Source organism: Dendrobates tinctorius, unplaced genomic scaffold (assembly GCF_039654945.1).
Source record: "Dendrobates tinctorius isolate UK_male_01 unplaced genomic scaffold, ASM3965494v1 ptg000129l, whole genome shotgun sequence".
Taxonomy (NCBI): domain Eukaryota; kingdom Metazoa; phylum Chordata; class Amphibia; order Anura; family Dendrobatidae; genus Dendrobates; species Dendrobates tinctorius.
In genome coordinates, this window is record NW_027361797.1 from 37,697,590 (window position 1) to 37,724,837 (window position 27,248).

The 27,248-nt window shown below is 43.1% G+C and overlaps 1 protein-coding gene across 1 annotated transcript in view; it reads left to right on the plus strand.

The window, feature by feature from the left end:
- Positions 1–1,979: 1,979 nt before the first annotated feature.
- The window catches only part of VWA3A (von Willebrand factor A domain containing 3A), an 88,299-nt gene continuing 63,030 nt past the window's right edge, over positions 1,980–27,248 (plus strand). Inside the window, exons 1-3 of the mRNA XM_073542976.1 lie at positions 1,980–2,028; positions 6,653–6,737; positions 8,013–8,087. Of these exons, the coding sequence (XP_073399077.1) occupies positions 8,023–8,087 (65 nt within the window). The 5' untranslated portion in view covers positions 1,980–2,028; positions 6,653–6,737; positions 8,013–8,022. The remainder of the gene's footprint in view (positions 2,029–6,652; positions 6,738–8,012; positions 8,088–27,248) is intronic.

Here is a 27,248-nt window from a genome sequence, read left to right on the forward strand (position 1 = left end):
GAGCTAAAACTGGATTTGAATCTAATCAGCCTTACATGAGGATAGGGAAGAGTGAGTTCTGTTTTGTGTTTTTGGAGTTCAGAACACTTTTTTTTTTTTTTTTTTACTGTATTCAACAATGGGGAAGCATTTTCAAGCAAAAACGCTGACACTACTGTAGTGATGCATATATTTATATTTTACCCCCTGTACTATTTGTATTGTATTTTCTTGTACTTTCTAAATACAAAAATAGAAAAAACTTGAATTTGAAAAAAATAAATAAAATAAAAAGCTGACAAAATGCTCAAAAACACTCCTGTCATCTTTGGGTGGTTTTTGGATCTGATGCACTGCTTCAAATCAGCCTACTTCGGACCATTTTGTTAGCATTTATGTTTGAAAAACCTCTAGCTCTGGAAACCACATGAAAAAGAATGAACGTATTTCTACATGGAAACAACTTGCGCTTCGTACATTCATCTTTTTTTTTTAGCACGTTTTTTAACTTCAGGTTTCCATAAACGCCAAGCGATTAAAAGAAATTACAAAGCACGAGAAAGACGCTCTGAACTTTAGGCCACGTTCACACGGTCAGTACTTGGTCAATTTTTTACCTCAGTATTTGTAAGCAAAACCCAGGAGTGGGTGATAAATACAGAAGTGGTGACGTATCTCTATTATAATTTCCCTCTGATTGTTCCACTCCTGGTTTTGGCTACAAATACTGAGGTAAAATACTGACCAAATACTGACTGTGTGATCGTGGCCTTGCACTGCAAGTCAAAGAGACCGCTCATGAGGCGCCCATGCACCTCCTAGAGCGTCTTTTAAAGGGAATCTGTCGCCCTTTTTTAGTGATATCATGTAAAGATATCACCCCATTGTGCGTCCCATAAGGATTCTTTTAGGATTTTTTATTCCTCCCGACCCCGCACCTTTGATGCAAAAATACCTTTGTTATCGTGGTGAAGAGGTATGCAAATCGCCGCGGATCAGTCCGATGGGCGTGGCTTAGTCGGCTTCTTTCCCCCCCTCCTCGGCTTTCTGAGCGTGATCTTCATCTGTGAATAGCACAGATAACGTTGTTTTCCGCGCTCGCACATTCAAAAAGGCCTCCAGCGCCTGCGCAGTATGCTTTGCCCAACTGTGGGCGAAGCATATAATCGGTCCTGCGCATGCGCCGGTATTTTCCAGCGCGGTCTATGCCCCGGAAGTGTGTCCTGCATGTGAAAACTTCCGGGGCATAGACCGGACTGCGGCGATTTACATACCTCTTCACCAAGATAACAAAGGTATTTTTGCATGAAAGGTGCGGGGTCAGGGGGAATAAAAAATCCTAAAAGAATCCTTATGGGACGCACAATGGGGTGATAGCTTTACATGATATCACTAAAAAGGGCGACAGATTCCCTTTAATAGTTTTTCTTGCTTGAAAAACCTCTAGTGATCTCTTCATTATTGAATGGAGTGTTTTTTTCAAGTTCAGAAATTACCAGGAAAAAACTTGTCTCAAACAAAATTAACAACAAAAAATATATATATTTATTTATGTGGGTTTTTTTTATCCATCTGCCGCCATTGTTTATGTGAGCATTATTTATGGTGGTGTTTTGTACTGAGGAGGTCAGGGACGTGGACAGAACTCAGGTAGGAGCAGCTCGTCACTCTTTTACTTCATTTATCACTTGTTTCTGGTGTCTCCCTTATCACTAAAAGCCGCACGCACAGCAGCACGCATCGTCTGAGCGGTTACTGTCGGCGCCATTCACCTCAGCTGTAGTCTCTGCCTAGAAACGGACTGTACCAACTCACGTTACCCTCCAACCTCTCTCCCGGCGCCTCAGAAGCGCTCCCGAGTGTAAATCACATACAAGACTATTATAAAAAATTATATCAACCTGTTATTTCACCCTGAAACAAATCTGCTCACTGGAACCTACTCTCCATCCTCCCCCGCCCTGACCGAGCAGATGGAACGCACCGTCGCTATGGAGACGCGCTAACATCTCTGCTGCAGGAAGTTGGCCGGTACGGGAAATTTACACGGTAATTACTGGTGGGTTTATTCCTCGTGGACTGTGCTGGCGAGAGCCACGCAGGTAAATTAGTAAGAGGAGTCTGGCTCTGTTATATATGAGCAGCACGGGGTGCACTGTATACTGCCGTCAGGAAACGGACTCAAACCAATCAGAACGCATGTTTCATTTTTCCCAGTGCTGCTGAGACCATGTAAGCTGATCGCTGATTGGTTACAGTGGACAGAAGTTGATACTAGGGAGCAAATATATTAACTATATATATATATATACACACACATTATATATATATTTGTTTTTCTTCCATGGCTGCATTAGGACAAATTGTATTTTATTATTGTTTTAGCACAGTTTTGGAGTTCATAAACCTTAATGTATAAATAAATAAAAAATATTTATATATTTTTTTTGTGACGGAAATATATTAAAAAATGTTCTGTTGTTCAATTTTCTTTTATTTTTTATTGTTCAGGTTTCACACCAGAATTACCTTTTGATTTCATTTATTTTGTGCCCCTTATATAGCGTCATTAATTCCCCAGCGCTTTACAGACGTCGTCATCATCGCTGTCCCCATTGGGGCTCACAATCTTGATTCTCCAGGTTATTATGGTCGTGTGATTACACGTATATAATAAAATATATTTTAAAGGGTGTTTTTTCTTATATATATCTTTTTGCTTTGTGGACTTTTATTATTTTCTTTAACCCCTTAACCCCCGGATCTTTTTTTTCCGGTTTTTGTTTTTCACTCCCCTTCTTCTCAGAGCCATAACTTTTGTATTTTTCCGTCTATATGGCCAAGGGAGGGCTTGTTTTTTTGCGGGACCAGTTGTACTTTTGAACAACACCATTGCTTTTACCATGTCGTGTACTCGAAAACGGGCAAGAAATTCCAAGTGCGGTGAAATTGCAAAAAAAGTTCAATCCCACACTTGTTTTTTGCTTGTCTTTTTGGCTTGGTTCACTAAATGCTAAAACTGACCTGCCATTATGATTTTCCAGGTCATTACGAGTTCATAGACACCAAACATGTCTAGGTTCTTTTTATCTAAGTGGTGAAAAAAAATTCCAAAATTTGTAAAGAAAAAAAAAAAAAAAAAAAAAAGTTGCCAATTTCCAAGACCCGTGGCGTCTTCATTTTTCATGACCTGGGGCCGGGTGAGGGCTTATTTTTTGCGTGCCAATCTGTTGTTTTTATTGCTACCATTTTATTGCAGATACGTTCTTTTGATCGCCGTTATTGCATTTTATTGCAATGTTGCAGCAACCAAAAAAACGTTATTCTGGAGTTTCGATTTTTTTTGACGCTACGCCGTTTGCCAATTGGATTAATTCTTTTCATATATTGATAGATCGGTTGATGCTGAACGCGACGATACCTAATATGTGTGACTTTTTTTTTATTGTTTTATTTTGAATGGGGCAAAAGGGGGGTGATTTGAACTTTTATTTATTTTTTTATATATATTTTTAAAAATATTTTTTTTACTTACTTTAATAGTCTCCTCAGAGTCTTGAAGCTTCAGTTGTCCAATCGCCTCTGTTACATACATCAAGGCTGCAACCCTGCTCTATGTAGCAGATATGCTCACTTGCTATGAGCGCCGACCACCAGGTGGCGCTCATAGCAATCCAGCAATGACATCCACGGGGTCTCTCCTGCTGACCCCTGGTTGTCATGCCAACCCATCGGCGACCCGCAGTCATGTGACACAGACGCTGATGGAAGGAGGTAATGACGCGCTCCCTACGCGTGCATGTTAAATGCCGCTGTCAGCATTTGACAGCGGCATTTAACATGTTAACAGCTGCAGTGGAATCTTTAAGGTGTTGTAGGGTTTCATGTTCTTTGGTAGGCGTTTAGGTAGCGTTCACACAGGCAATGCAGTTTTGATCCTAACACATGCAGTTTTTATTGCTTTCCACAGATTGCACAGCACCAAAACAAACTCAGAAACATAAATCCCGGTCTTGTCCAGGTGCTAATTAAGCAGAACAGACCCTGGCTACTCATACACGGCTGAAATAGCCCCAGCTCGGTCAAACAAAACAGTTATTGTCCATAGCAATTACTGATACTGTGCAAACTCTTTTCAGAGAGGGATTCTGCCTGTCTCTCTTTTCAGCTTCAAGACACATCCAGTCTGGTCTGCATTCCCCAGCTGACTGACTCAAATGAACACCTAGCCTGTTTATATGCAGGGCCAGGCAGGTGCCCTAATCAAAGAAGTCAGAGCTAAGATTTAACTTTAGCCTACCTGGCATTGCTACATACACTCCCTTTTTGCCCAAAGTCGAGGGCTGGGCACCATCTGCCAATCACCCAGTACCTACAGGTGGCTACTTTACCCAAATTGATTTTGTGATGGAGCGTGGGAGGTTTTGTATTGCCTCCTCTGAGACTACCTCCTGTTGGGACTCAGGATTTCTACAGGGCTTTAAATTGACTCTAGTTGGAGACTCATGTTTTATGTCCATATTGTCTTTAGGAAGGTGACAAATTTCCTGAAACTTTGACATCCGAAATGTTGGCTTCTAACTAGGCTAACAAGTAAGGAGTTTCTATTGGGTCCCTATCCCTCCAGGGTTTTAGCAGGTTGCCATAATGTATGGGAGAGGGCTTCCTTTTCCCTGGTCAGTGTACTCTATAGTTTACCTCTCCCACCTTTTCTACCACCTTATAGAGCCTGTGCCACTGTTTAAGAAACCCGTTCTTCCCTATGGGCTCGAACCCAAGTAACCAATTCCCAGGTCTAAATTGTCTCACTCGCGCCGACCGATTATGCCCCTGGATTTTTCCTCCTGGGGTTTGAGGAGGCCCTCTTTTACCCGTGCCTTCACTTTGTTCCCATGACAGAACAAATAATCATGCCTGACTCCTTGCGGAAACCAACTATCAGCTTCTAGGGAACAGGATTTACATTACCCATAGTACTTTTCTTTACTGTTAAATCTGCGAGCTGGGCCGTCCCAAAGTTGTCCTGGGACTCTTCCAGGTCAGAGACCTTGGCTTCAGGAGATGCTTCCTCATCCTCGTTTCTAACCAGTACAGTGAATAGACATTTACCGTTTACCTCATGTGCCCTTGTTAGCATAGCCGACTCCTGGTGACATACCAGACTGCTGGGTGCTACAGCTTTACCCACATTTTCCAAAACTAAGGAAAATCTCGACCAATAACAATATCATTCAACAAGTTCTTGACCACTCCTTGACCACTCCCACTCCCTGGCAAGTGTGGCCCTTGCCAGAGTCACCAAACTTAAGTTTTGGAGTCCAATAGACCCATCATTTGGACACTGTTCACCAGGTATTCATGAGACCCCTCACAAGGATGAGGAACAGCACTGCAGGCAGGGTAGGCGATGTAGGAGTAGCATCGGCTGCGAGTTAAGGAGACAAACGGACGATATATGACCCGAGACTTGACACCTCCACCAGATAATGGTACTAGTTATAACCTTTCAACCCAGCTTTGACCCTTCTTGGGTTTTTATGTGCCCCTCAGACGTGATTGTAGAAGTTAATACACTAATGTAAATCTAATCCAGCGATCTAAGGCTTCATTCAGGCGTCCGATTTGCACGTATGAATGTTATCCATGGTTTTCACGGACACCACTCATGCCTGTGTTAGTCTATGGGGCCATTCACACGTCTGGTTTGCGAAAAAATCTGAGCATTGGATCAAAATTGGAAGTGTGAGTCAATAGGTTCATGAAAAAAATCGGTCCTCAATTGGATGACATCTGAGTGCAGTCCGATTTTCACGCAAAGGTGGAGATTTAAAAAAAAAAAAAATGCCCCACGCATGAGAAAATCGGATGACATTGTGATCACGCCCTGATCAAACCCTGATCAGAGTCTGATCTTAATAATTAGTCTGATTTTCTCATACAAAAAAATCGGATGTCTGAATGAGGCCTAACAGAAATCAGTCAGTTTTTTTCCCGCATGAGAAATATTACTGACGTCTGAGGCCTAAAACAATGCTACTCACAAATTAGTGCTGTGTCGGATTTGCAAAATCCTCTTGAATGGAACTGATGCGGTTCATGACTACGGTCAGGGCAGGACTAAGGGCTCATAAGCAGAAAAAAAATGTGGGCCACAAGTATAAAAGGTGGGTACAGAGGTGCGTGATGATCTCAGCTCAAGTCTCTAAGACTTTAGTGACCTCCTTTATGATTCTTTCTGGCAAGCGTGGATTTGTAAGTGGCCATCAGGCACGGTGAGTGATCCTCTAGGTCTCCAGGGTGGTGGAGGCTCCATGGCGCATGCCCTGTGATGCCTCATGTGTCTCCCCTCCCTTTAATGACTGCAGCCCCTTTCAGATAAGTTGGAAACCTCCGTTGACTCTTCCACTGTCCCCAGTGAGGTGCTGGTGTACTATTGTGTCTGTAGTTATGGATGAACATACGTTGATAATGACCTGCCCTCCTGCCACTGCTTGACAGCCTTTTCCTTACTTGTATGCATGGGGTGAATGCAGTTAGTCGGGAGCAGGAGGAGACCTCTCATGAATACCCTGCTGCTTATGAACACAGAGGACTTCACGCCAGGTATAGATCATTAAGCAAATGCTCTCAACTATTTTTTTCCTTAATTCTGGTAACTATCTTTGTATTGCAGTGCAACCTAGTAGAGGACCGGAGCGGCCTTGGATACTGGGAAAGACGGTGATCAGTTAGATATATTAACGCACCGACACTGCAAGGTACAGGACAGACACACAAACCATCAGATCATTGAAATCAACCGGTCTGTCACTATCCCAAGCTTCCCTCAGGATGGTAGCAACAAATTCACCTAAAGTGAATCTGTCAGCTGATTAATACTGCCCAAAAGTCTGGCAGAAGGAATCAGATCTCGGCTGCATGACCACAACCAGGTGACGTATAGTATGAATGTCAGGTTGGGGACCATAGCTGGAGACCAGACTAATCCAGCACAACGCTCCCGGCAGGCTTCTCCCAGCACCGCTGGCGATGATTGACAGGTCTCTAATGTGTGTACGTAGCGAGAGACCTGTCAAATCAATCACCTGGACCAGCGGTGGGAAAAGTCGACCAGAGGCAGCACCGGACTACTCTTGTCTCCGGATATGATCCCTGTACTGATATACATACTATGTTTTCTCTAAAAACACCAGTTGTTTCAGAGAAGGATATACCTGACTGCAGTCGCACAGCCACTTTCTGATTCATTCTGCCTGCGGTTTGGGTAGCATTAATGAACGGACAGTTTCTCTTTAAAGGGATTGAATCAGCAGCTTTTTGCTATTTCATCAGCATAATATAGAGCAAGAGAGCCTGATTCCAGTGAGGTGTCACTTTTTAGGCTGTGTATTGTAGTTTCCATACGATCAGTGTTTTATTAGCAGGAGATTATAACTGCAGGACTAGGTCTCATGTGCACATCAGACAGGCTAATTTATGTAACCCCACCCCCACCACTCATTGGCAATTTGCTGACAATGTATAGTGTACACAGAAAACTGGCAATCAGGGGTGTGGGCGGGGTTATACAGAGCTCTGCATTCAGAGAACTGCTAGATCTACAGGAGAGAAAACAGGGATTCTCTCCAAACTGCACCAAACAGCCCAGTAAATGACACATCACTGGCATCAGGGTCTCTATCTCTACATTATGCTGCTCTCGGATATCATAGCAAAAACCTGCTGACAGATTTCCTTTAATATTGTGACCATAGTGGGAAAAACTATTCTATAAAGAGTCATGTGTAATGTTTGCAGAATTGTTTTCTATTGGCAGCGAACTGTCAGAAATCAATAAGAGATCGGCTGCAAATTTCCAGAACTACCAGTGACCACTAATATCTGGCCTTCTTGGCAGTATAGTGTGACCAGTGCTTAAGCCTGAAAAGCAGCTAGTTATTCAACACTTCTGACGTTTATATTCATGTATCAAGTGATAGCCCCAAGGATATACCTGACATTAGATATATATAGTGTGTATCTGTTCTCTGCAGGTGTCACCCAATGGATTTACATACAGACAGCATGGCTCTTATTCTGGGGAACGATCAGTTCTTCAAAACTTCTTAGTAAGTATTTAACCACTTCTTTGTTTTGTATAACTTTTAAAAGGGAGTTAAATAATCTTCTCTTTGAAATACACTGCTTGGAAAAAGTTTTTATGCCATTCCACTTAATCATTCAGGTTGTTCATTCAGGCCCATTGCCTCCAGAGTATAACATCTGGCCCTTCGCCCCGATGTATAACATCCGGCCCCTCGCTCCCCAGAGTATAACATCTGGCCCCTCGCCCCCAGAGTATAACATCCGGCCCCTCGCCCCCAGTGCATAACATCCGGCCCCTTGCCCCCAGAGTATAACTTCCGTCCCTCTTCGCCCCCAGTGTATAACATCTGGTGCCCCGCCCCCAGTGTATAACATCTGCCCCGCCCCCAGTGTATAACATCCGGCCCCTCGCCCCCAGTGTATAACATCTAGCCCCTCACCCCCAGTGTATAACATCCGGCCCCTGGCCCCCAGTGTATATGATCCGGTCCTCCTCCCCCCAGTGTATAACATCTGGCCCCTCGCCCCCAGTGTATAACATCCGGCACCACACCCCCAGTGTATAACATCCAGCCCCTTGCTCTCAGTGTATAACATCTGGCCCCTCTCCCCGAGTGTATAGCATCCAGCCCCTTGCCGCCAGTGTATAACATCCGGCCCCTCTCCTCCAGTGTATAACATCCTGCCCCTCGCCTTCAGTGTATAACATTCGGCCCCCCATGCAGCCTTACATCACAAAGCCCCATTTTCGGATGGAGTGGTGTAATGTCACCATTGAACTCTGGAGCAGTGGAAACATGTTCTGTACGGTGACGGATCACATTTCTCTATCTGGTGGAGGAGTCTGGGTTAGACAAATGCCAGGAGAACATGGTTTGATGAGTTTGATGTGGAAGAACATGACCGGCCGCATAAAGCCCAGACTTCAACCCCATTGAGTTGCCATAGTACGGTATATCTTTAAGCAGATCCCATTTCTCTCCCCTTAGTGAATTATACCTCCACATTTACCCAGTCACAGCAGTAATCAACCCACGCAGCAGATGTTACATTTGCAGCATATCCGTTAATGCTGATGGTTTTACCGCAGATGTGAAATTTGACCTGTGGATTGTAAAAGCTGCCGTATGTCTGTCCTGTTTCAGATTTGTAGCGGATTTTCCCTCAATAATCCAGTGTTACAGATTTTGCTGCAGGTCACATGCAGATTTGTTTTGCAGAATCCGCAGCAAAATCCACGAGTGATTTGTTGCAGATTTTGCTGCGGACTAGTCGCATATTTCACCCGATGCATTACAGAAAGGGAAACTCACCAAATACTGAATGTGTGAACGTGGCCTAACGCTAACGCTGGTAAATCCGCAGCAGAATCCAAGTGTAACGTGCGTAGATTTTGCTTCAGATTCTGCTGCAAATTTTCAGTGGAAAAATCTGCCCCCAACACGCAACGTCATACTCAAAGGGTGAATTCACATGCTGAATGGGGCTGGTTCCAATGGATGGGACAGATGCAGACAAAATCTGTACCAAATGTGCAGTGTGTGAACATGAGCTGTAAATTGACATCCTGCAGATTTTACGCAGTAAAATCTCATCCACTTTACTGCTTTAATACGCTGCAGATTTTCCGTGCATGAACCCCAATGAAAAGTCTGTAACATATCTGCCAACTGTAATCATTCCCTTAAAAAGTCTGCAAGGCTATGTGCACACCGCGTCTTTTTTCTTTCCAATAGCAGAGCCGACAAATTTTCCCAGGCCGCCTCAGGTAAGGGCCGGTAGTCTGCTTTGTTATAGAGGCCAAAAAATGAACATGCTGCTTCCTTTTCCGAAACCTGAAGAAGCTAAAAGAAATAGCAAAAACACTAAACCGGTGCACAGCAATGTCGTTTTGACATTGCTGTACACTGTTCCCTTTTTGCATCGGTTTTACAGCGCTGTTCCAGCAGGAATCCACCTGAAAAAAGACATACTCCAAGAATGGTCACGAAACACAGGACCAGTCTAGGAGAGAAAAGCGCAAATAGGGTCTTATCCGATGACAGTTTCAAAATAAATATCAGCTTGCACTCACCTAGTCTTCCATATTATAAAAGCCCATAGGACTCATCAGAGCCAACAGCTGCCGCAGATCCACAGGTCAAACCATCTGACCGATTCACAAGAGCAGATAGAAGGAAACGTGGATATTGACCGCGCTGCTGTAGAAATCACAATCCCAGTATATAGATAAAAAAAAATAGGTATTTTATTCACTATTCTCTCAATGCGTTTCGAAGTTCACATAACTTCTTCCTCAGGAGATGCAGAAGTGTACAATATGAAAAAAAAATCAACATTTTAATATTTGAACATCCTTATTTTCTTTCTTTTTTTTTTTTAAATATCTTTTTATTGAGTTTTAAATGCAAAACAATAAGAACATTCTTTGAAATGTATATAGTCTTACAATGGATTATTGAAAGTCCTTTGTTGATTAACCATAGGTAATTATACAAAGCATGACCTTAATCATATTCGTTCATATATACCGTAATAATTCCTCAGTAGAAATCCGTTATCCTACTGTAAAGCCATGTAGTTCGGTCTCCTATTCAATTATTCTCTAGGAAACATAATTCTTTTACATACATTTCTAAAAGCTAAACAGTATAAAATACAAAAAGAATAAACAGAAGATAGGAATGGAGTGATAGAAAGTTCCCAAACCTGGGGAGGGGGGCGGAATGACGCCTAAATTCAGACTATCCCAGAAGGATTCCGGGGATAGTGTTATCATCCTTATTTTCTTTTATAGGTATATCAAGATCAACGAAAATGTCCAATAAATGAAAAAATAAAAGAAACTGTAGAAAACAGAAAAAAAAGTTTTCATATATACACCGCAGATCCGAACTCACTCAAAAACACGTGAGCCAGGAATTCACCACTCCATCAAGCAGACGAGACACATGTCAAATTCAAGGAAACCCGCTGAAAGAACAAGTGTTATGGACATTACCAACAGCAAGAATTATTTATTATTAAAAAGATAAAAATAACTTGATTTAATTTATATATATATATATATATATATATATATATATATATATATATAACTGCCCGGGTATAGTAACTAACTGTGGTTAGTTATAGCAAATTATCCTCCATCCCATAGTCCCGTGCCCATATACACATCTTACATATCCAAGATCCCATAGGCCCGTGCCCATATACCCATCATACATATCCTCCATCCCATAGTCCCATGCCCATATACCCGTCACACATCCTCCATCCTATAGTCCCATGCCCATATACCCATCATACATATCCACGATCCCATAGGCCCGTGCCCATATACCCATCATACATATCCACGATCCCATAGGCCCGTGCCCATATACCCATCATACATATCCATGATCCCATAGGCCCATGCCCATATACCTATCATACATATCCTCCATCCCATAGTCCCATGCCCATATACCCATCACACATCCTCCATCCCATAGTCCCATGCCCATATACCCGTCACACATCCTCCATCCCATAGTCCCATGCCCATATACCCATCATACATATTCGCCATCCCATAGGCCCGTGCCCATATACCCATCATACATATCCACGATCCCATAGTCCCGTGCCCATATACCCATCATACATATCCTCCATCCCATAGTCCCATGCCCATATGCCCATCATACATATCCGCCATCCCATAGTCCCGTGCCCATATACCCATCATACATATCCACGATCCCATAGTCCCATGCCCATATACCTATCATACATATCCTCCATCCCATAGTCCCATGCCCATATGTCCATCACACATCCTCCATCCCATAGTCCCATGCCCATATACCCGTCACACATCCTCCATCCCATAGTCCCATGCCCATATACCTATCATACATATTCGCCATCCCATAGTCGAGTGCCCATATACCCATCACACATCCTCCATCCCATAGTCCCATGCCCATATACCTATCATACATATCCTCCATCCCATAGTCCCGTGCCCATATAGCCATCATACATATCCGCCAACCCATAGTCCCGTGCCCATATACCCGTCATACATATCCTCCATCCCATAGTCCAGTGCCCATATACCCATCACACATCCTCCATCCCATAGTCAACCATTATGACATCATAATGAGGGGCGGGGCTTGATACACACACATTTTTTCCCCATTATGTAGATAGGGGAAAAATTGTTTGGTGAATTGGAACGCGCTGAGTTAAAATTTCGCCTCACAACATAGCCTAGGACGCTCTCGGGGTCCAGACGTGTGACTGTGCCTAATTTTGTGGCTGTAGCTGCGACGGTGCGGATGCCAATCCCAGACATACATACACACATACATACATACATACACACACTTGAGCTTTATATATTAGATATATATATATATGTAAAAGATAAGATTTTAATGGTGAAAAGAAATCAATAAAAAATATGAGTCGCCTGTGTGGTAAATTATAAAAGTCAGGTAACATCATATTAGGACATCCACATATTTAAATATTCACTATGATCACCATATAGTAATCCTTTCAATGAGACACTCACTATAAATTCATTAGTTAGTTTACTTAAACCACTAAAAAAAGAACCAATTGATTACATTGAATCAATACCATAAAAAACAACATAAATACCATAAAATATAAGTAAATAAGTAATTTTTTATGGTTTGTTTTTTATGGTATTGATTTAATGTCCTAATATGATGTAACCTGTCTTTTATAATTTACCACACAGGCGACTCATATTTTTTATTGATTTCTTCTATTCACCATTAAAATCTTTGCTTTTACATATATATACAGTGCGTATAGAGGGACGGCCGGGTCTTGGTAGATTTGCAGCGGTATGATACTCCTTCCATTTCAATTTGATCGCTTGCACAGTGCTCCTTGGGATGTTTAAAGCTTTGGAAATCATTTTATATCCAAATCCGGCTTTAAACTTGTGCACAACAGTTTCACGGACCTGTCTGTTGTGTTCCTTGGTCTTGATGATGCTCTCTGTGCTTCAAACAGAACCCTGAGACTATCACAGAGCAGGTGCATTTATACGGAGACTTGATTTCACACAGATGGATTAGATTTATCACTAGTTGAAGAGCCCGGCGCTGCCCGGGTATAGTAACTAACTGTGGTTAGTTATAGCAAATTATAATTATCCTCCATCCCATAGTCCCGTGCCCATATACCCATCATACATATCCACCATCCCATAGGCCCGTGCCCATATACCCATCATACATATCCTCCATCCCATAGTCGAGTTCCCATATACCCATCACACATCCTCCATCCCATAGTCCCATGCCCATATACCCATCATACATATTCTCCATCCCATAGTCCCATGCCCATATACCCATCATACATATCCACCATCCCATAGTCCCGTGCCCATATACCCATCATACATATCCGCCATCCCATAGTCCCGTGCCCATATACCCATCACACATCCTCCATCCCATAGTCCCGTGCCCATATACCCATCATACATCTTCGCCATCCCATAGTCGAGTGCCCATATACCCATCATACATATCCTCCATCCCATAGTCCCGTGCCCATATACCCATCATACATATCCGCCATCCCATAGTCCCGTGCCCATATACCCATCAAACATCCTCCATCCCATAGTCCCGTGCCCATATACCCATCATACATCTTCGCCATCCCATAGTCGAGTGCCCATATACCCATCATACATATCCTCCATCCCATAGTCTCGTGCCCATATACCCATCACACATCCACGATCCCATAGGCCCGTGCCCATATAGACATCATACATATCCACGATCCCATAGGCCCGTGCCCATATACCCATCATACATATCCTCCATCCCATAGTCGAGTGCCCATATGCCCATCACACATCCTCCATCCCATAGTCCCATGCCCATATACCCATCACACATCCTCCATCCCATAGTCCCGTGCCCATATACCCATCATACATATCCTCCATCCCATAGTCCCATGCCCATATACCCATCACACATCCTCCATCCCATAGGCCCGTGCCCATATACCCATCATACATATCCTCCATCCCATAGTCGAGTTCCCATATACCCATCACACATCCTCCATCCCATAGTCCCATGCCCATATACCCATCATACATATTCTCCATCCCATAGTCCCATGCCCATATACCCATCATACATATCCACCATCCCATAGTCCCGTGCCCATATACCCATCATACATATCCGCCATCCCATAGTCCCGTGCCCATATACCCATCACACATCCTCCATCCCATAGTCCCGTGCCCATATACCCATCATACATCTTCGCCATCCCATAGTCGAGTGCCCATATACCCATCATACATATCCTCCATCCCATAGTCCCGTGCCCATATACCCATCATACATATCCGCCATCCCATAGTCCCGTGCCCATATACCCATCAAACATCCTCCATCCCATAGTCCCGTGCCCATATACCCATCATACATCTTCGCCATCCCATAGTCGAGTGCCCATATACCCATCATACATATCCTCCATCCCATAGTCCCGTGCCCATATACCCATCATACATATCCGTCATCCCATAGTCCCGTGCCCATATACCCATCAAACATCCTCCATCCCATAGTCCCGTGCCCATATACCCGTCATACATATCCGCCATCCCATAGTCCCGTGCCCATATACCCATCATACATATCCGCCATCCCATAGTCCCATGCCCATATACCCATCACACATCCTCCATCCCATAGACCCGTGCCCATATACCCATCACACATCCTCCATCCCATAGACCCGTGCCCATATACCCATCACACATCCTCCATCCCATGGTCAACCATTATGACATCATAGTGAGCGGCGGGGCTTGCAACCTATGTTGACATCAGCGTCGCCATGGCAACCATTATGACATCATAATGAGGGGCGGGGCTTGATACACACTTTTTCCCCATTATGTAGATAGGGGCAAAATTGTTTGGTGAATTGGAACGTGCGGGGTTAAAATTTCACCTCACCACATAGCTTAGGACACTCTCGGGGTCCAGACGTGTGACTGTGCCAAATTTTGTGGCTGTAGCTGCGACGGTGCGGATGCCAATCCTGGACATACACACACACACACACACACACATACATTAGTCATTTAGGACAACATTGGATCATTCAGAGATCCACAATGAACTTCTGGAGTGAGTTTGCTGCTCTGAAAGTAAAGGGGCCGAATAATATTGCATGCCCCACTTTTCAATTTTTGACTTTCCACAAAAATTTTAAATAACCAATAAATTTTGTTCAACTTCACAATTGAGTTCCACTTGTTGATTCTTCACCAAAAATTTACATTTGGTATCTTTATGTTTGAAGCATGATAAGTGGGAAAAGGTTGAAAAGTTCCTGGGGGCCGAATACTTTCGCATGGCACTGTATATATTAAATCAAGTTATTTTTATCTTTTTATTAAATAATTATTGCTGTTGGTAATGTCCATAACACTTGTTCTTTCAATGGGTTTCCTCGAATTTGACATGTGTCTCGTCCGCTTGATGGAGTGCTGAATTCCTGGCTCACATGTTTTTGAGTGAGTTCGGATCTGCGGTGTATATATGAAAACTTTTTTTTTTCTGTTTTCTACAGTTTCTTTTCTTTTTTCATTTATTTGACATTTTCTTTGATCTTGATATACCGTACAGACCAAAAGTTTGGACGCACCTCATTCAAAGAGTTTTCTTTATTTTCATGACTATGAAAATTGTAGATTCACTCTGAAGGCATCAAAACTATGAAGTAACACATGTGGAATTATATAATTAGCAAAAAAGTGTGAAACAACTGAAAATATGTCTTATATTCTAGGTTCTTCAAAGTAGCCACCTTTTGCTTTGCACACTCTTGCCATTCTCTTAATGAGCTTCAAGAGGTAGTCACCGGAAATGGTCTTCCAACAGTCTTGAAGGCGTTCCCAGAGATGCTTAGCACTTGTTGGCCCTTTTGCCTTCACTCTGCGGTCCAGCTCACCCCAAACCATCTCGATTGGGTTCCGGTCTGGTGACTGTGGAGGCCAGGTCATCTGGCGTAGCACCCCATCACTCTCCTTCTTGGTCAAATAGCCCTTACACAGCCTGGAGGTGTGTTTGGGGTCATTGTCCTAAACGCAAACCGTGCTGGTTCAGTATGCCTTCAATTTTGAATAAATCCCCAACAGTGTCACCAGCAAAGCACCTCCACACCATCACACCTCCTCCTCCATGCTTCACGGTGGGAACCAGTCATGTAGAGTCCATCCGTTCACATTTTCTGCGTTGCACAAAGACACGGTAGTTGGAACCAAAGTTCTCAAATTTGGACTCATCAGACCAAAGCACAGATTTCCACTGGTCTAATGTCCATTCCTTGTGTTCCTTAGCCCAAACAAGTCTCTTCTGCTTGTTGCCTGTCCTTAGCAGTGGTTTCCTAGCAGCTATTTTACAATGAAGGCCTGCTGCACAAAGTCTCCTCTTAGCAATTGTTGTAGAGAACCCAGTACCTCCTGTCCACGACCCAGCAGCTCTACCTCCTGAGCTATTCAAGTCAGCTGGACAGTTCCTTGCTAAAACCCAGATACCAGTGACTGTTGTTCCTGATCGGCTCCACCCTGTGTTCTCTAATCGGCCCTCTGATTGCTAATTACACTCCCTATATAAACCTGGCCTTGTGATTGCTGCAGTGCAAGATTATTGTGCTTCCAGCCTCTAGTCATGCTCTTCCTTGTGCTGAGCCTCTGCTACCGAACTGCTTCTCCAGTGTACCGACCCACGGCTGCCATCTGACTACATTACCTGCCTCTGTGCCCACTAGTAGTTGCAATAATATAGGCTCCAATTCAGTAGAAACCGTGGCAGAATAATCTCGCGCCAAAATGGAGTCCGTTGTGACAACCTTGAGGCAGCAAGTTGCTGAACTTCAAAACTTTGGTACCACCTACCAAGAAAAATTTTCTAAGTTACAATCCGTGGTATCGGGTCAACAGCAGGAAATAATTGAGTTACATAGGCAACTCCTGGATGTGCGCAATTCAAGCTCAGACTCAAACGCACGGATGCCGCTGCCTGCCAAGTTCAGTGGGAATCGTCAGCATTATCGAGGATTCCTCAACCAATGCCGAATTTACTTCCAGATGCAACCTGCTCCTTTTACCAGTGACAGGAAAAATTTCACCATATGTGGAAAAGAACTGTGACCTCCTCAATAACTTAGATTCCTTCATCACAGCTATGGATCAAGTTTTCGGTGACCCAAATCGCTGTGCCACAGCGGAAACCAGATTGCATAATTTACGTCAAGGATGACGTTCGGTTGCGGAATACAAATCAGAATTTCGCCGCTAGGTGGCCGACACCACATGGAATCCAGCAGCCCAGAGGAGTCAATTTCGTCGAGGGTTATCAGAGCTAGTGAAGGACGAGCTTGCCAGGGTCGAAACCCCAGATCATTTGGAAGACTTTATTCAATTATGCATCCGAATTGATCAGAGACTTACTGAACGCAGAAAGGAAAGACTGCGGGTCCTTGAAAATAATCCGGCCTTCTCCTTTTCAGCAGCAAACCATCAACAAGGAACGGAAAATGCGTCTGAACCCATGCAAATTGATGTAATCCGAAAATCTCTCCCAGCCCAAGAGAAGGAGAGGCGACGTGCAGAGAGCCTATGCCTCTATTGTTGGGGCTCTGGACATTTTGCCATTAAGTGTCCTAACAAGAGGACTATAGCCTTCACAAGCACCAGGTCTGCAAGCAATTTGGACCTTTTTCAACAGCCAGATCCAGTTATGCAGACCATCTCATCGGTAACACAAAATAAAGACAAAATACCTTCGTCATCATCTCATTTTGTCATCCCCATTCAGGTCATAATGGGCACCCAAAAAATACAACGTTCTGCCTTGTTAGATTCCGGAGCAGGAGGAAATTTTATGGACTTAAAATTCACACTCGACAATAATATTTCAAGTAGGACCAAATCTATGCCTATTGAAATGGAAACAGTGGACAGTTCACCCTTATCTTCTTGACCTGTTACGCATGAGACAATTGAACTTGAGATTTCTATTGAACCTAAGCATCGTGAAGCTGTCAGTTTTCACCTTATTTCGTCTCCGAAATTTCCAGTGATTCTAGGAATCCCCTGGTTTTCTGTTCATAATCCTTCTATCAATTGGGCATCAAGGACCATTAGTTTTCCATCTGAGTACTGTAAGAATAATTGCCATAGTAATCCACCTGTTTTCAAACAACCCACAGTCTCAGAAATTTCTCATAAGAATGAAGATAAACTACCACTCAGTATCAACAGTTCTCTGATGTTTGCAGTAAGAGAAAAGCTGATCAATTGCCTCCTCATCGTCCTTATGACTGCCCCATTGAATTGCTTCCTGGAACAAACATTCCATTTGGGTGGATTTATCACCTTTCTGAACCAGAACTAAAAGTACTAAGGGAATACCTTGATGAAAATTTGGAGAAGGGCTTCATTCGACCTTCCACGTCTCCAGCCGGGGCACGTTTGTTCTTTGTAGAAAATAAAGACTCCACTCTGCAGCCATGTATCGATTACAGAGAATTAAATAAAATTACAGTCAAAAACCGCTACCCACTTCCCTTAATTCCTGAGTTATTTGAAAGACTCCGGTCTGCGAAGATCTTTACCAAACTGGATCTAAGAGGGGCTTACAATCTCATACGGATTCGCCCAGGGGATGAGTGGAAAACCGCTTTCAGAACAAGATATGGACATTTTGAGTATCTGGTCATGCCCTTTGGCCTTACCAACACCCCGGCCACCTTTCAGCATTTCATCAACGATGTTTTTCGAGATTTCTTGGACCAATTTGTTGTTGCTTATCTGGATGACATTCTCATATTTTCAGATACCTTGGAGGAACATCGCAGGCAAGTACAATTAGTCTTGGAACGTCTACAGGAGAACCATCTCTACATCAAACTCGAAAAGTGTGAGTTTGAGCAATCCAAGATTCAATTTTTAGGATATATCATCTCTCCAGAAGGTCTGAGCATGGATTCTAGCAAAATCAATGCGATAGTTGACTGGCCTACTCCAAGAAATTTAAAGGACGTTCAGCGCTTTATGGGTTTTTCCAATTTCTATAGGAGACTTATAAAAAACTTCTCAAAGATCATCTTACCAATCACCGGGGCTCATCTTTCATCGTTTTTAAGAAATCTCAAGATGGAAGAGGCCAGGAGCCATTTGGTGAGCTGCATTTCTTGCTACATGTTCACAGATTTACCAGTGGAAAAGCCAAACTTCACATGCCACAAATGCAAGATTGTGTCCCTGTTGGAGGAAAAGTTGCAAAATCTCGAAGAGAGGTTAGCTACGTTGAAGATCATTAAGGAAGGTGAAGAGTTCTTGGACAGAGCAGAATTATCTCTTCATGTTACAGAAAGAGAAGAAATTCGAAGTGCACCTGAAGAAACAGAGGAATGGAGACATGTGTCCCAGAGAAGCAGGAGGATCAGGAGGCAGTCAGCACCCATACTGCTCAGAAACCAGTACCAGGCTCTCACGCAGGAAAACGATGAAGAAATACATCAGGATAAGACTTTGCCAACAAGCAGCAACCTTGTACACCTTCAGAGTCCTCCTGGATGGAGAAAGAAAAATGTGAAGAAGAAACGGAGAGTGGTGGTCATGGGGGATTCCCTGTTGAGAGGAACAGAGGCCGCTATCTGCAGACCGGATATAACTTCAAGAGAAATGTGTTGTCTTCCAGGTGCAAAAATTAAAGATGTGTCTGACAGGATATCAGGACTCTTCAGACCTACGGATGACTACCCATTCCTGCTACTACATGTGGGGACAAATGACACCGCAAGAAACGACCTGGAAACCATCTGCAGAGACTTTGAAGACTTAGGCAAGAAAGTGAAAGAACTGGGAGCGCAGGTGGTCTTCTCTTCCATCCTCCCAGTGGATGGCCATGGAACAAGGAGGTGGAATAAGATTCTGCAGGTGAACAACTGGCTACGTCGATGGTGCCGTCAGCAACGATTTGGATTTCTGGATCACGGAGTGAACTACTTATACGATGGACTACTTGCTAGAGATGGGGTGCACCTTACGAAGACTGGAAAGCAGGTATTTGGAAGTCGCCTTGCTACACTTGTAAGGAGAGCTTTAAACTAGAACAACATGGGAAGGGAAGCAAAAGACCAGAAAAAGCCATACACCTGACAAATGCTATTGAGAACTCTGCTATTAGAAGTGGAAAGGAAGAACAAAGACGAAAGAATCTAATTAATAAAAATATTGGAGAAAGAGAAACCAATCACAAACTAAAATGTTTCTATACTAATGCACAAAGCATGGGCAACAAACAAGGAGAATTGGAACTACTAACACAGGAAAAGAAATATGATGTCATTGGAATCACTGAAACTTGGTGGGACAATACACATGATTGGAATACAAGACTAGAAGGATACAACTTATTTGCAAGAAACAGACTTGATAAACGAGGAGGGGGTGTCGCATTGTATGTTAGAAACGCGTATATCTGCACAGAGATTGAAGCTTCAGAGACTGGGAGTTCTGTGGAAACTGTTTGGGTAAGAATACAAGGACAGAACAATGGAAAGGACACCATTGTAGGCATTTACTACAGGCCGCCTGTGCAAGCTGAAGATATGGATGAACTCTTTATGCATCAAATGGCCAAGTTCTCCAAAAAATATGACATAGTTGTCATGGGAGATTTCAACTATCCAGACATTTGTTGGGAATCTCTCTCAGGCAAAACTAACAGGTCAAGGAAATTCTTATCCTCTCTTGCTGACAACTTTATCTTCCAAAAGGTAAGGGAGAAAACAAGGGGAACTGCTACCTTGGATCTAATCCTTATAAACAGGGAGGAAATGGTTGAGGAGGTAAAAGTGGCTGGGACCCTAGGAGGTAGCGACCATGCTATTTTAGAATTTTGGATAACTAGAGGCGGAAGACCTGTGAAGACTCAGACGTCAAGGTTAGATTTCAGAAAGGCAGATTTTAAGGGATTCAGAAAGAGAATTGGAGGGATCCAATGGCTGGATATCCTTAAAGACAAAAATGTCCAGGAAGGATGGGAAATCTTGAAAAATGAAATTCTCAAAGCACAGTTGTTAACAATTCCGAAAAGAGGGAAGAATAGGAAGCATTTAAGGAAACCAGGATGGATGAACACAGAACTTAAGCACATGCTAAAAAGGAAGAAAAAAATGTTTATAAAATGGAAAGAGGGAGGCATATCTAAAGAAGAATATAATGCTGTCTGCAGAACCTGCAGGGCACAAATCAGATTATCTAAAGCTGAAAATGAATTGAGGCTGGCAAGAGATGTCAAAAGCAATAATAAAGGATTTTGGGGATATGTCAAAAGTAAAAGAAAAGTCAAAGATGCTATAGGATTTTTACAGGATGAAAATGATGAAATGGTAAGACAGGATGTTGAGAAGGCTGAACTTTTAAATTCCTATTTTGCATCTGTTTTCTCTCAGAAAGGAAATGTAACATCAACTGTTATTCACTGTCCTATTAAGGGAATAGAAGAATCCAGGATATCTATAAACAGAAAGATAGTGAGGAAACACTTAGCTAACCTAAATGAATTCAAGTCTCCAGGTCCAGATGAATTACACCCCAGAGTACTGAAGGAGATAGCAGAAGAAATTTTTGAACCCCTCGCTATAATCTTTGAAAATTCTTGGAGAACAGGAGAAGTGCCAGAAGACTGGAGAAGAGCAAATGTTGTTCCTATCTTCAAAAAGGGGAAGAAGGTGGACCCAGGTAACTATAGGCCGGTGAGTCTGACTTCTATACCAGGAAAGATCTTTGAACAAATTATTAAACAACATGTATGTCAATACCTGGATAAGAATGAAGTGATTAAACAGAGTCAGCATGGGTTTGTAACTAATAAGTCATGTCAGACTAACTTAATTTCCTTCTATGACGGTATCACTGATTGGGTGGATCAAGGAAATGCTGTAGATATAGTATATCTTGACTTCAGCAAAGCATTTGACAAAGTCTCTCATACAATCCTTATTGAAAAAATGATTAAGTATGGAATGGACAAGGCAACTGTTAGGTGGATTCATAACTGGCTTAGTGATCGGACCCAAAGAGTGGTCGTAAATGGCTGCACATCCAGTTGGAAGAATGTCTCAAGTGGGGTACCACAGGGCTCTGTCCTGGGCCCTGTATTGTTCAACATCTTTATCAACGATTTAGATGAAGGAATTGAGGGTAAACTGATTAAATTTGCTGATGACACAAAGCTAGGAGGGATAGCTAATACTAGAGAAGAGAGAGAGAGGATTCAAAAAGATTTAAATAAACTGGAGAAGTGGGCAGCAACTAACAGAATGGTTTTTAACAGGGAGAAATGCAAAGTACTACATCTGGGCAATAAAAATGGAAAAAGCATATATAGAATGGGAGGAATAGGGCTAAGTGACAGCACATGTGAAAAAGACTTGGGTATACTAATAGATCACAGACTGAATATGAGTCAACAGTGTGATGCAGCAGCAAAAAAGGCAAATGCAATTCTAGGATGTATTAACAGAAGCATACAGTCTAGATCACGTGAAGTCATTATTTCCCTCTACTCCGCTTTGGTCAGACCTCATCTGGAATATTGTGTCCAGTTTTGGGCACCACATTTTAAAAAAGACATCAACAAACTGGAGCAAGTTCAGAAAAGAGCGACCAGAATGGTGACCGGTCTGCAAACCCTGTCTTATGAGGAAAGGTTGCAGGATTTGGGAATGTTTAGTTTGCAAAAGAGAAGACTGAGAGGAGACTTAATAGCTGTCTACAAATATCTAAAGGGCTGTCACATTGTAGAAGGATCAACTTTATTCTCATTTGCACAAGGAAAGACTAGAAGCAATGGGATGAAACTGAATGGGAGGAGACACAGATTAGATATTAGAAAAAACTTTTTGACTGTTAGAGTGATCAATGAGTGGAACAGGCTGCCACGAGAAGTGGTGAGTTCTCCTTCAATGGAAGTCTTCAAACAGAGGCTGGACAGACATCTGACTGGGATGATTTAGCGAATCCTGCTTTGAGCAGGGGGTTGGACCAGATGGCCCAGGAGGTCCCTTCCAACTCTACGATTCTATGATTCTATGATTCTATGATTCTTACTTACAAAGAAAACCAAGGCCTTTTTTTGGTCTTCTGAGGCACAGGAGGCTTTTGACAAATTAAAAACTCTTTTTACTTCTGAACCCATACTAGTCCATCCAAATCCGGAATTACCTTTTGTTGTGGAAGTGGACGCCTCAAACGCTGCGGTAGGAGCCATGTTATCTCAGCGAGTTGGAGACAAGATTCAGCTTCACCCATGTGCATTTCTTTCTTACACCATGTCATCTGCAGAAAGGAGCTATGATATCGGAAATAAAGAACTGTTAGCCATTAAAGCTGCCTTCTCCGAATGGAGACACATTTTGGAAGGTGCCATTCATCCAGTGATTGTCCTCACTGACCACAAGAATCTTTAGTTCATCCGTACAGCTAAAAGATTGTCTGCAAGACAAGCACGATGGGCCTTGTTTTTCTCCAGATTTAATTTTGATCCTATCGGCCTGGATCAAAAAATGGCAAGGCTGATGCACTGTCCAGGATTTTTTCTGTACCATTCTATACCCTAAAATTTTTTTGGGAATACTGGACTCTAAAGTTTTTTATACCAAGATTAAAGATGGATACCAAGATGACCCTGTCATGATCCCAGTGCAGGTTTTTGAGCTGCACGTCAGGGGTTAATGTCTGGAGCTCAGTGCAGGTTTTGACCTGCACACCTGGGGTTAATGATTGTGGCCTCTCGTTGGTTCTGGGAGAGCTTCTTAAACCCCTGGGAAGCTCCAATCCCTGTCAGTTATACTTTTGCCTTTGGCCGAGTGTGGTGACCTCTGTGTGCCTGTTCGTTGTTATAGCTTGTTTATATGGTTCTGACCCGGTTCTATTCCCCGTTGTGAGTTTGCCTGTTGATTCTGTACTTCGCTACCCTCCCTGTGTATGACTCATTGTCTGTGATCTGACTACTCTCTGCTCGCCCCTCTTGTACCTTGCAGCTATCTCTGTGTATGACTCATTGGCTACATCCTGGCTATCCTCCCTGTCTATGCCCCTTGGTAACTTTGTCTCGCAGTTACTCTGCTAGGAGTTCTCGTGCAGCTCCTAGCTCTCTGGAGTTTAGGCCGCGCATGGCGGAGGCGACGCACCAAAAAACCTTACATGTAACGTTTTTGTGTGCGTCGCGGCCGCCAAAACACGACGCATCCGTCGCACGACGGATGCGACATGTGCCCATACGTCGCAATGCGTCGCTAACACAAGTCTATGGAGAAAAAACATCCTGCGGGCAACTTTGCAGGATGCGTTTTTTCTCCAAAACGACGCATTGCGACGTACGTCGGCCGACGCTAGTGTGAAAGTAGCCTAACTCAGGACACGCGCACTGGCTCAGTGAGCAAGTGCAGTGCGGTGTTCCTGACAGACCCTTTCCTTGACCATCCCCCGAAAGATGTCAATCTCTCTTTTAAGGATGAGTTTTGGATGCTGAACCACAGAATATATGTTCCTGGAGCTGTGTGACTGGAAGTTCTCAAATTAGTCCATGATTCTAAACTCGCAGGACACCCTGGAGTTAAGAAGACCCAAGAACTACTGCTTCATTCATTTTGGTGGCCTAGTTGTTCGAACGATGTGAAGAAGTATGCTTCCTCCTGCTTAACATGCGCACGAAAAAAGACACCACGATCTTCTCCGATAGGACTTCTTCAACCCCTTCTAATTCCATACAGGCCTTGGGGATCAATCTCAATGGATTTTATCGTGGATCTACCTCCTTCTAAAGAGATGACTGTGATCCTTGTTGTGGTGTATCGACTCACAAAAATGGCCCTCTTCATCCCAACTAAAGGGATTCCTACAGCTGAACAAACAGCAGAATTAATGATTACAGAAGTATTTAGGCTGCATGGAATTCCTGACCATGTAGTCTCTGACAGAGGGGTGCAATTCACATCGAGGTTTTGGAAGAGCTTCTGTACAGTTCTGGGAGTGACTGTTGATTTGTCTACTGCATTCCATCCTCAATCCAACGGTCAGACGGAAAGGACTAACCAGACTCTCGAACAATACCTCCGCTGCTTTATTTCATACCTTCAAGATGACTGGGTGGACTATTTAGCGATGGCTGAATTTGCTTATAACAATTCGAAACACAGTTCTACATCCCAAAGTCCATTTTATGCTAACTATAGCTTACATCCAGTGATGATTCCTAACCTTCCAGTTAACACTTCCATTCCTGCTGTTACCGACAGACTTGCAAAATTGCAGGAGATTCAGAAGAAATTAATTGAGATGTTGCAGAAGGCCCAGGAGGACTATAAAAAAGCAGCAAATAGACATCAGAGAGCCCCGCCTACGTTTCAGGTGGGTGACAAGGTTTGGCCGTCCACTAAAAATTTAAAAACTCACGTAGTATCTGCTAAATTGGGTCAAAGATTCATAGGACCTTTTCAAATCTAGGGAAAAAATTAAGCAAGTTGCTTTCCGTTTGAAACTTCCTAGCAATCTGAGAATTCACCCAGTATTCCATGTATCCTTACTCAAACTATTCTGTGAGAATCCATTTGCGGGAAGAACTCAGCCACCTCCTCCACCAGAAAAGGTTCATGGTGAAGAAGAATATATCGTGGACAGGATTCTGGACTCAAGGAGAATTAGAGGTAATTTACATTATCTGGTGCAATGGAAAGGTTACGGATCGGAAGAAAATTCTTGGGAACCAGAGGACAATGTTCATGCTTCTAGACTTACAAGAGCTTTTCACCGGAGATAGAGCTTTTCACCGGAGATATCCAGATAAACCAGGCCTGAGATGTCCAGAGGCCATCCTGGAAGGAGGGGAGTACTGTCAGGAATCAAACCCAGTACCTTCTGTCCACGACCCAGCAGCTCTACCTCCTGAGCTATTCAAGTCAGCTGGACAGTTCCTTGCTAAAACCCAGATACCAGTGACTGTTGTTCCTGATCGGCTCCACCCTGTGTTCTCTAATTGGCCCTCTGATTGCTAATTACACGCCCTATATAAACCTGGCGTTGTGATTGCTGCAGTGCGAGATTATTGTGCTTCCAGCCTCTAGTCAAGCTCTTCTGCTGATCCTCTGCTAACAAACTGCTTCTCCAGTGTATCGACCCACGGCTGCCATCTGTCTATGTTATCTGCCTCTGTGCCCACTAGTGGTTGCAATAATATAGACTCCAATTCAGTACAGACCGTGACAGATGTGTCTTCTGCTAGAACTCTGTGTGGCATTGACCTGGTCTCTAATCTGAGCTTCTGTTAACCTGCGATTTCTGAGGCTGGTGACTCGGATGAACTTATCCTCCGCAGCAGAGGTGACTCTTGGTCTTCCTTTCCTGGGGCGGTCCTCATGTGAGCCAGTTTCTTTGTAGCGCTTGATGGTTTTTGCCACTGCACTTGGGGACACTTTCAAAGTTTTCCCAATCTTTCGGACTGACTGACCTTCATTTCTTAAAGTAATGATGGCCACTTGTTTTTCTTTACTTAGCTGCTTTTTTCTTGCCATAATACAAATTCTAACAGTCTATTCAGTAGGACTATCAGCTGTGTATCCACCAGACTTCTGCGCAACACAACTGATGGTCCCAACCCCATTTATAAGGCAAGAAATCCCACTTATTAAACCTGACAGGGCAACACCTGTGAAGTGAAAACCATTTCCAGTGACTACCTCTTGAAGCTCATCAAGAGAATGCCGAGAGTGTGCAAAGCAGTAATCAAAGCAAAAGGTGGCTACTTTGAAGAACCTAGAATATAAGACGTATTTTCAGTTGTTTCACACTTTTTTGTTAATTCTATAATTCCACATGTGTCAATTCATAGTTTTGATGCCTTCAGAGTGAATCTACAATTTTCATAGTCATGAAAATAAAGAAAACGCTTTGAATGAGAAGGTGTGTCCAAACTTTTGGTCTGTACTGTATATACACGGTATGTAAGGATATTGTACACTTCTGCAACTCCTGAGGAAGAACTTGTATGAGCTTCGAAATGCGTTGAGAGAATAGTGAATAAAATACC